This window comes from Astyanax mexicanus, chromosome 6 (assembly GCF_023375975.1).
Source record: "Astyanax mexicanus isolate ESR-SI-001 chromosome 6, AstMex3_surface, whole genome shotgun sequence".
NCBI lineage: Eukaryota > Metazoa > Chordata > Actinopteri > Characiformes > Acestrorhamphidae > Astyanax > Astyanax mexicanus.
Genome location: NC_064413.1, coordinates 41,166,453 through 41,176,960, shown reverse-complemented (window position 1 = coordinate 41,176,960; position 10,508 = coordinate 41,166,453). Strand labels below are relative to the sequence as shown.

Genomic DNA, 10,508 nt, shown 5'->3' with positions numbered 1-10,508 from the left:
GGGACTGCTCTCCTTCTGTACCGGAAACTTGCCCCCTAAAGCCCCTCTCTCTCCCTGTGTGGAGGAGCCCGTTAGCGCCGCCGCCGCTTCTGCTGCTGCTAGTAGGACTAGCGTCGGTTCTACACTCGCCGCCTCCGCCATATTCTCCACCGGGAGACCCTCTGAGGTAATTCAGCGCCATAAATATGAGCGTAGCTGCTTGGAAAAGCAGAACTTTCGCGTGTATTAATGTGTAAAGGGTCTCGGGGTGTGTTACGGATGGGAGAATTTGATAGTGGGTCCCGTTTGAGCTTAAAATTCGTGTAATTGTGGGTGGCACAGTTCTGTAGCTCGGTAGCGTTAGCTGGCTTAGCTTCAGTAGCGTTAGCTGCCCTCCGCTGTCCCTCTTGGTTGGTTGAGCAATATTCTCGCCCGGGTCGGGTCGATTGGAGGCGGTAAATGCGGTAATTTATCGGCAGTTTATCCAGTATAACAACTAAAGCTGTAATAAAGGACATTTAAGATTGAATATCACGTATTTAGCTACTTATTTGCTGGCTCTACATTAGCTAGTCACCCGCCCGGCTTTGATGTGGCGCGCTTAGCTAACATAGCCTTAGCTAGCTCCATAACCCAGCTAGCTTAGCGTTAGCTAACCTAGCTAGCTAACTAGCTAACGATTGTTACTTGCAGTTTTATAAGTCGCGCAACCGCCGCAGCTCGTCTGCCACACTATTAAAAGCTGCTTTAATAGCCATACTTTATTTTAATGTGCGTTAAAGTAGTATAAAACGCGTTGCGAACGATTGGAAATCTTTATGTTTTAAGGCGTGGCAAGCGTTAAGTCTCACGTAGCTGTTGTGAGTAGAGGTGGGTAACTCAGGTCCAGAAGGTAAAAATCCATCCCACGGTTTTGTACCAACCGCCGGTGCGGCTCTGCTGCAGCTCAGCCGCCTAGGTAGCTGATACAAAACTCTGGGATGGATTTTTACCTACTGGTCCTGGGTTACCCACCTTTAGTTGTGAGCTAGCTAGCTTACTTAGCTAGTTAGCTAACATAGGTTAGCTAACTTATCTAACCCAGTGTTATTAGCCATAGTTAGTTAGCTATCTCTTAATACTATTAATCTTAATAGTATGAATTCACGACCACTTTTAAAAGCTGGGATCTGTAAGTTATGTTCTAGGAGCTGCCCCGAGTCGTTAAATTGAAGCTAGCTTGTGGTTAAATACTTAGTTAGCAAGCTAGCTAGTCTGTTAGTTAACCTAGATATGTTAGCTAACGCTCTCTGAATAAACTATAGTAGTAGCAGTTAGGCCCATCTTAAACATCCTCGATACAGCAATGAAATTAACCTGGATAGCTATACTGAATACTCGATTTTGCCAGCGAAAGCTATATTTTTGTTATATTAGATCTGAATAAGTCATCCACTAAGTCTTACAAGTCTTAAGGTGTCCTGTTTTATATAGCCAGTCTGCTGCCTGTAACTAGTTAGTTACCTAAGATGGGTGTAGTTTGATTATAGAAGGGTTATATCTATGTACAGGTTACAACTATTGTAATGCATTTCTGAGATGTTGGGAGAAATGTAACCACGTACAGCTCTGGGAAAATGAAGAGACCACATCAGTCTGAATCAGTTTCTCTGCTATTGCTATTTATAGGTATATGTTTTAGTAAAATGAACACTGTTTGTTTTATTCTGTAAACTACAGACATTTCTCCCAAATTCCAAATAAAAATATTGTCAAGTTTTCATACATCTTGGCATATTCTACTCCACCAGTCTTACACACTGCTTTAGGATAACTTTATGCCACTCCTATTGCAAAAATTCAAGCAGTTCAGCTTGGTTTGATGGCTTGTGGTCATGCATCTTCCTGATGGTAATATTCCAGATGATTTCAACTTGGTAAAATCAAAGAATCTCATCATTTTTAATGATGGTCGCTTAATTTTTTTCCAGAGCTGCATATAATACCAACATCTCTGAATGTTGGTATTGGTACTCAGTGGGTGGGTGGGTGGATGGATGGATGGATGGATACTGTATTGATCAATAGATAGATACTGTATTGATCGAAAGATAATGATCCTGTAGGAAATTTTGGCATACGGAACCTTAAAACAATGCCATAAGATAAATAAACACATGATGGATGGATAGACACAGAGACATACACACTTGAGCTTGCCTGTGAGAGATGGATAGATAGCTACTTATAATACATATTTCAGTAGATGTGCTTATATTCATGTACTTCTGTGTACCCATTCATATGATGTTTTTTTTTTTTACACATGTTTGTTTTTTGCAGGGCATTTCAGCTTTGTAAAGCCTTGAGGAATGAAATTTCTGACTGCTGTACCTCCTGAATAAACTGCTGGATGTCCTCTCATAGCAGCTTCAATCAGGTTAGTTGAATCGATGTTTTGTTCGATTCTGAAGTCTTTCTCATGGAAAAATCTGTGCTGGAAATCCTAAAGCCTTGATGTTTTCTTATGTGAAACTGCTAATAGTATGCATTTTTAACATAGTCTGTTTTTCTTGCAGCCTATGCTCCTCCATAAAGCCATCACATCTGCTTTCATCAGCGCCACCTTTCATCTACTGCTTGGAGGAAACCTCCAAGGTAAATTTTTACCTTAGAGGTCTACACAGGTATGAAATTAAAGTTTAAACTCAACTTGTACCTTGTCTGCAGCCTAGGTGAGCTGTCTTACAGAGATGGTTTATTAGAGGCAAGGTGTAAGAGAGCGATTGTGAACACTGTAGACTGTGCTGGAGAGGGAGAGTGTGAGTGAATGTGAGAGAGCTTAAATTTACATCTTTGTTGGATCCAAAATAGACTTAAGTCTGACGTATCTTAAAAAACTCTCTTGTATGACAGTATATTACGGTCCACTCCAGAAGAACAAAGTATTTTCAAATAAACCATTGCAAACAGTTACCTGCTTGAGGTCCAGACTTCTGGGTCCAGTTTGATCTAAGATTGGTTTATATGTGATAGTGAATAGAATTGCACGAGGCCTAGATCTGTTCATAAAGCTCACTAGAGTAATAGAAGGTCTGGGATTGTCCTAAACAATTACTAATCTGAAAAGCTTTATAGATAATTCTGGATTGGCAGGGTGATTACTCAAAAATATGGACCCTGGAATCGAGTACCAAACAAATTAATCAAATGGCTCTAAGCAACAAGAAAATGACAAGCACAGGGCATGGTTGACATCCAAAATTCTTATTTTGAGAAGTATTCTGTAGAATTAATTAATGTAGCTTCTGCTGTCGTGTGATTTCATTGTGCACCAGCTGTTCTGAATCGTTTCCATATCCTCTTTTGTAGGTGCTCCTGGGAATATCCTGTGTAGAATATGTCCGGTCCTGTCTCAAGCCGCTCTCGAGTTTACCCTGATGTAAACACACAAAGACCCAGAGAGTACTGGGACTATGAGTCTCATGTGGTAGAGTGGGGGTAAGTATGAGTTTTGGAAACAGGCTAATAATTAAATGCCCTATAGGCAGCAGTGTTAAGCATTTCTACTAAATAAATCCAAAGCATCCTTATTACAATGGGTTAGCCTATATATTTGCCTATATCAGTAACTGATGATCCCATGTTTCTAAGATGTGGGTGTTTATTTTGTAATGGTGCTTTTTGTCATATGCTTTGGTTTTATGCTTTTTCTGCAGAAATCAAGATGATTACCAGCTTGTGCGGAAGCTGGGGCGAGGAAAGTACAGTGAAGTGTTTGAAGCCATAAACATCACAAACAATGAGAAAGTTGTGGTCAAAATACTCAAGGTACTCTTTGAGAATGTGATTATTCTTGCTGAAGTGTTAATGGGTTGTATATGTGTCAAATCAACTTGCTTTTTGTTTTCTTATTTTGGTAGCCTGTGAAAAAGAAGAAAATCAAGAGAGAAATCAAAATCCTTGAGAACTTGAGAGGAGGCCCCAATATTATAACACTTTTAGACATTGTCAAAGATCCTGTGGTGAGTAGAGTGATTTTCTTCTTTTTACTCTCTTTTGCTTTGCCTGTTTTTTATGTACATGCAGAATGTGGTAATGTATTGGCTATACCTCAGTATTAAAGCGGGAGAAGTAATGTACTAATGAATGTAATTTTTGTTCTTTGTTTTAAAGCATTAATATGCTTTTACTTTGTGTTTCCATGTAGTCACGAACACCTGCACTGGTTTTTGAGCATGTAAACAACACAGACTTCAAGGTAAGTACAAAAAATAGCTTATTTAAGGAATACATTTGTAGACATTTGTAAAGTTGTTATTGTTCTTATTTGATTATTGCTTGTTTTGGGGAAGGAAAAAAAAATAGAAAATGACATATTTGAATACCCCAGCAAATAATGGGCAAATAATGATGCCCTACTTTTAGGCTATGGCTAAAGTGGAACGTGGACACCATATTCTGTTTGTGAAATAAAAGGGAGTCCTGTGATTTTTTTTTTTTTATTATTATTATTATTTTTTGACTCATGATGTAGATTCTGCGTCTATTCCTTGTATAATGTTGAATTTGTTTCTCTTTTACAGCAATTGTATCAAACGTTATCAGATTATGACATTCGCTTCTACATGTATGAAATTCTGAAGGTAAGACATTTGTTGTAGTTAATTTATGTTAACATATTTGTTTTAATAGTTTTTATAGATGTTTTTAATGAAGTCCATGTCTCTTTATTTTTAATAGGCTCTAGACTACTGTCACAGCATGGGCATTATGCACAGGGATGTCAAACCACACAATGTCATGATTGACCATGAGCACAGAAAGGTAGGTAACCCGCAAGGTGCCTTAATATTCAGTTGTACTAATCCTTCTTTTTAATATCATTTTGATTTCACTAATCATATTATAAATAAAGTATTTTGCAATATATTCATAAAGGCATGGGCTTTATTCATGCAAAACCTCAAAAATGGCAACGTAAGAAAAGAAGGGAAAATAATTGTAAAAATATTATAATAATCCAGAGCAAGATTTTTTTTTTGGCCATTATACAATTTTGACACAGTATTTGAAGTAATAAACAAGGGTTAACAGGGAAGATCTGTGGCTAGTTTTAGTTTTGTGATGATTATGATGAAATGTGAATCAGAAAGAACTGAATTAAGAATTGTTCACCTGCCTTTTTGTTAAAGCTTCGTCTGATAGACTGGGGCTTGGCAGAGTTTTACCACCCAAACCAGGAGTACAATGTGCGAGTCGCCTCCAGGTACTTCAAAGGCCCCGAACTACTGGTGGACTACCAGGTGAGGATAGTTTTTGTGCCTGACAATTTTCATATTAATTTTTGATTATTTTGTCTTATTAATCTCAATAATATTTGTTCATTTTTTTCTTTTACTTTTAGATGTATGACTACAGTTTGGACATGTGGAGTTTGGGTTGCATGCTGGCCAGTATGATTTTCAGGAAGGAGCCATTCTTCCATGGACATGACAATTACGACCAGGTAATACTCCTGTTCTTTAAAATATGAAAGATGGGAAGGTCAGAAAATCCTTTTGATTGTTTAATTTCTTTATCTTGCTAATTATTTTAAATTTCACTTGAAGCTTGTACGGATCGCAAAAGTCCTGGGCACAGAAGACTTGTACGACTACATCGACAAATACAACATTGAACTGGATCCACGTTTCAATGACATTTTGGGCAGGTAAGAATGACTTGAATGTGAGATGTTGAGTAGTCATTCCAGTCTCTGTTTCAAGGCAGTACATGTACCTATATATATATATATATATATATATATATATATATGTGTGTGTGGTGTGCTTTGTTTTTATTGTGTTGGGTTGTATATGTGCAGCATGAATTTTGAATGTTCTGTTGTCTGTTATCAGGCACTCACGCAAGAGATGGGAGCGCTTTGTGCACAGTGAGAACCAGCACCTGGTGAGCACCGAGGCATTGGACTTCTTGGACAAGCTGCTGCGTTATGACCACCAGGCTCGTCTCACTGCCCGCGAGGCCATGGATCACCCCTACTTCTGTAAGTTCCTATAAGTAGATTGTGGGTAGCCATTGTCATACCAAACGCTTGGTGTAATAAGTGTTTTATTGGAAAGGTCTGCATCTGAACTATTATTCTCCAGCTTGAATCTGTTTAAGTAATTTTGCTGCATTGTGCCTGTACAGTGATTTCACCACTTTCACTCAGTGATTTTTATATTTATTATAATTTTATACTAAGCTGCTAAAACTTTTGTTTTGACCAAGCACATCTCGGACATCCTGCCTTCATGCTTGAGTATTAGAGAATGTTGGGTAAAAAAAAAAGATCAATTACGAGAGATGTAGTTTATAATATAAAATGTCTGCCTATTGAAATTAAATGCCTGTTGTATATTTTATGAATTATCTGCACAAACATTTGGACATATACGTATGAATTTAACAAACATGAATGTGATGGCATGTATTCAAAATAGGGTGTTGGTTCCAAAACAAGTGCAGGTGTATCCATAGGGGTATGCCAAGTGACCTCTGGGGTCTGTTGGAAAATTCTGACATTTAATCTTCATTTAATTTACTTCCATCATCCTGCTGCAAAATTACGCAGATACTTCCTTTATACTGACGAGTGATGAGTGATTGTGATATTTATAGCATTCAGCACATGGCAAATCCTGCTCTGACAGTTGGGGATTTGGTCTTAATTTTATTATGTTTAGAAAAAGACACAAGCATTTCCATACAGAACAATTATTTAGTATTATACTGTTGTGAGGGTGAATATTTAATATAAGCTGTTTCTTCCCTGCAGAATGCAGTGTTAATGAATTAGGCTGCTGTAATATGTTTACATTGTTTGCATTTTTTTGTATTTATTTGATATATATTTATTTGCTCACTCGAACATTTTTTCATTTTCCATTTATTTTAAGGAGTCTCTTACACTTAAATGTGTCATTGTATTGACTCACTTACTGCTGCTGAAGAAAGTTCTTTTCTTGCTCATTCCTGTGCTGTCTCCAGCAATCCAGAGGTGGAACTCTTTATTATTTGAGAGGATAAATGTCAGAGGGCATAAAGGACTACATAGATTTACATTTAGATTTAGTAAGCTCTAAAAAAATCCCTCAATTTTACATGTTGAATATTAATTTGTTCTGAACTTATAATTCTAATAACTAATAATAGTAATTTTCATTTTTACCCATCAGCTACACTTTTCTAAACATCTTGAGGGTGATCAGAACAAAGGGTCTTTTCAAAGAATTCCGCTGGTGTTGTTGCTGGGTGATGACTTAAGATTGTTACAGTTAGATCTGTAAAATAAGATGGAATATTATAAAATTATATTAAAATAAAATTTCAAAATAGCACAGTATTTTGAACAGTCCTTTGACACGCAGACAAAACTGCTATTCAGATACTCACACTCAGGATTTTTTTTTTACACAAAAATAAAGCATTTTCAGATTGCCTTCTATGATTAATTGAACATTTTACCTTGCATATGATTAATGAGTGAATTGAAGTTTTCCATAATGCATCCATTTAACAGACTGGATGGGTTCGACATAACACAATTTTTAAGGGCAGGGTTCATGATTGCACAGAGTGAGAAAAGTGTAAACAGATTTGAACACATCTATACAACTTATATGAGAAGAATTCATTTAGTTTGAGGTTTCAAATGTCTGTTTTTGATTAATTACCCAAACTTTGTTTGAGTCTACCTGTTGCAATTTCAGTTGATTGGATATAGTTTGGGCATGCACGTTTCTTTTTGGTTGGGTCACAATTTACACTGCAGTGTCTGGACAAATACCATGTCTTTTATACATAGTGTGTAGAGAAATGTGCTTTCTAAAATATATCATTAATTATTGGTTGTTTATGAAAGTTACATCAATATAAAATTAATACACTGCACTAACGTGCCACAAGAATAGGAATTGCAATACTTTCTAAAGTCACTTCTGTGCCATAAAAAAACAGTATTTGAGTTTACATGTGTTTGTGTTCTTTTTCAGACCCCATTGTGAAGGACCAGGGCAGAGGAGCACCCCCTGCTGGAATGGCCGCTAGCTCCACCCCTGTCAGTTCTTCTAGCATGATGGCAGGTATGCTCTTGATTACTGATTTAAATGAAGCCAAATTGTGTTTAAAGGAGTAAATTATTACACAGTATTTCATTTTATTAAACTGATCAGCCAAGACATGTTTGGTTTCCAAATGTATTTTAGTTCTACTTGTTTAACTAATTAAAAAAAACTTTCTGACCATAATTAAGATAATAAGATATTTATTTTAAAAAATATTGCAAAAGCCTGTAAAACTCCAATGCTACAGTTATTTTGTGTTGACATTATACCAGTTTATATCCCTTATTTGCAATTCAAGAGCTATTTTAAAACCTTTATTTGTAAGTAATTCTGCAAGCTTACTGTGTGAGGGTAGACCCAAGACTGAAGCAAACCCATAGTTTTAGGAAAAAAAAATAAAAATAACAGTTGATCAGCATGGAGATAACATGCTGTTGTATAGGACCGTGTGTGGACTGTGTGTCTAACAGCTCTGTTTATCTTTCAGGCATTACCTCCATGGCAGCCAGCACACAGCCCATAGCCAACATTGCAGCTGGCTCCCCCGTCATCTCTGCCCCCAACGCGCTGGCTACACAAGTACCTGCTGCCACGGGAGCCCAACCTTGAACCTCTTCTCTCTCTATCTCTCCATCTCTAACCCCCTTTTCTATCTTCCCCCTCTCTCTTACTCTCTCTCTCCCTCTCTCGTTCTCTTATCCTCTCTCTTTCTCTTCTTTTTGTGTCTTTTGACAAAGTGGACGGAGCCGCAGTCTTCATTTTTGTTACTATTCAGTTCACAGTATCTAATGCTAAGTTACCCTTTTCCCTCTTTTCTTCAGTTCTGTTGTATAGGGATACGGACTCCTGTTATCATTTAGCACCTGCCTGGGTGAGTTATAATAAGGCAGATGGGTGCGATTTCTCTCTGCTCACCATGACTCTAGAAACACGTACACATGTAGACCTGAAGAAGGAAAATAAAAATTATTTTATATGTCCCTCAAGTATTCTTGTGCTTGAAAAAACAAAAACAGTCCCTTGACCTTCTAATTTCTTTTCTTTCTTTTTTTTCTTTTTTTTTGTGGTGGGGCTGGGGGACTCAGCATTTTATTGCTTCACCCTTGGGTGTTATTACACTGTGAAACTTGATTACAGACTTCACAAAACCTGAGCGGGATGCAGACTCGTGTTCGGTGTTCGTTAATGGTTGCACCCGCTCTGCTGTACCATGCTGGAGCTTCAGTTGTGCTGTTAATGTGGACTTTTACCGTTCTTGGACCCAGGGGCCAAATTCAATCAAAACTGCTACAATATTACTGACAGTGTGTATTCAATCATTGTGTGTGTGTATAGCAGAACTCGCTGATCAGTAATTCAAAGCTTTTTTGTTGTTGCTTTATTGATAATATGGATAGCTGATAGCAGGTTGATTGGATTTGGCTATGGACTTTACATAGATACTCAATAGTTACTTTTAGGACATGTGGCCAATGCTGAGTACCACAGGGTCATTAGTTTGCCAATTTGTGTTACTCACAGAACTGATTTTTTTTTTTCCATTTTATAATGAAGCTTCTGACGCATTTGTTTAATACCATGAAGAATTTTGTAAGTTGTTTTTTTTCTCCTTGATAGAGTATTCAGTGAAAAATGTCTCCAACTCTCCGATTAAATGAATTAAACAGGCGAAATATCTCTTTAGCACTGCATGTTGTTTTTACTCTGATATGACTGACTGAAGATAAACATTTGCGTTTTTGTTTTTCGCTCCCCTAAAAGTTCTGCTTGGCCTGGCAGATCATTTATTACCTTAATGATCATTTAATTGTTTCCAAATGGTTCTTTTGGTCTTGTCTCTCAGTGAAGTACTTGGTGTTAAGTAGTATGTAAGGAGACAGAAAACAACCACTGCCTGTATCAAGTGTGGATAGTTCAAAATCTATTAAGATTACATTGTGTATTGTAAATTAAATCATATAAAGTTTGCAATACATGTTTTGCAGCTACTTTCTTTTGTTTTTAATCTCATTTAAATTTCCAAAAAATGTTACTTCAACTTACTTTGCTGTAAGTTTAAGGCAGCGTTTTTTTTGTTTGTTTGTTTGTTTTTTTTTTTTTTTTTTTTTTTTTTTTTTTTTTTTACACTTTCTTTTTCTTTTTTCAAGATAGTGAATGGCATGTCAAGCCAAGTGAAAGACAAGGCTACCTCACATTTATTATACTCAATAAAGAAGATAACTACTTTGGACTGTTCGGTTTAAACCACAGACTACAGGAGTAAATAATTTCAAATAATTTTTTTCAGGTTCTGTTAACATAGTGATGGTTTCTGATTTATTTTGTTCTGGTTTCATATCAGAAATCACATTGTGTACATGCCTACTGTTTTATTTTACCTGAAATAAATTGGGTAAAGTGCAACAGAAAAACATGTTAGGGGTGATGCAGAACCTGGAT

General features: G+C 36.9%; 1 protein-coding gene across 3 annotated transcripts; it reads left to right on the top strand.

Moving 5' to 3' along the window:
- csnk2a1 (casein kinase 2, alpha 1 polypeptide) lies at positions 1 to 9,752 on the top strand. 3 transcript variants are annotated; one of them, XM_049480482.1, is made up of 15 exons: positions 1 to 166; positions 2,302 to 2,398; positions 2,538 to 2,645; positions 3,331 to 3,459; positions 3,678 to 3,789; positions 3,882 to 3,983; positions 4,169 to 4,219; positions 4,545 to 4,604; positions 4,702 to 4,785; positions 5,154 to 5,264; positions 5,366 to 5,467; positions 5,571 to 5,671; positions 5,859 to 6,007; positions 7,998 to 8,083; positions 8,557 to 9,752. In XM_049480482.1, exons 4-15 carry the CDS (start codon positions 3,359 to 3,361, stop codon positions 8,590 to 8,592), a joined length of 1,095 nt encoding a protein of 364 aa, XP_049336439.1. In that variant the 5' UTR covers positions 1 to 166; positions 2,302 to 2,398; positions 2,538 to 2,645; positions 3,331 to 3,358; the 3' UTR covers positions 8,593 to 9,752. The 3 variants fall into 3 exon arrangements, with proteins under 3 accessions (XP_049336439.1, XP_007249766.1, XP_007249765.1); XM_007249704.4 differs by having other exon boundaries at positions 2 to 166; positions 2,538 to 2,616; positions 7,998 to 8,087; XM_007249703.4 differs by having other exon boundaries at positions 3 to 166; positions 7,998 to 8,087.
- The last annotated feature ends 756 nt before the right edge of the window (positions 9,753 to 10,508 follow it).

Coding starts and splice junctions, on each gene's coding strand:
- csnk2a1 (XM_007249704.4), top strand. CDS start 3,359: ATGTCCGGTCCTGTCTCAAGCCGCTCTCGAGTTTACCCTGATGTAAAC. Junction 3,460..3,677: donor TCTCATGTGGTAGAGTGGGG/GTAAGTATGAGT, acceptor CTTTTTCTGCAG/AAATCAAGATGATTACCAGC. Junction 3,984..4,168: donor ACATTGTCAAAGATCCTGTG/GTGAGTAGAGTG, acceptor GTTTCCATGTAG/TCACGAACACCTGCACTGGT.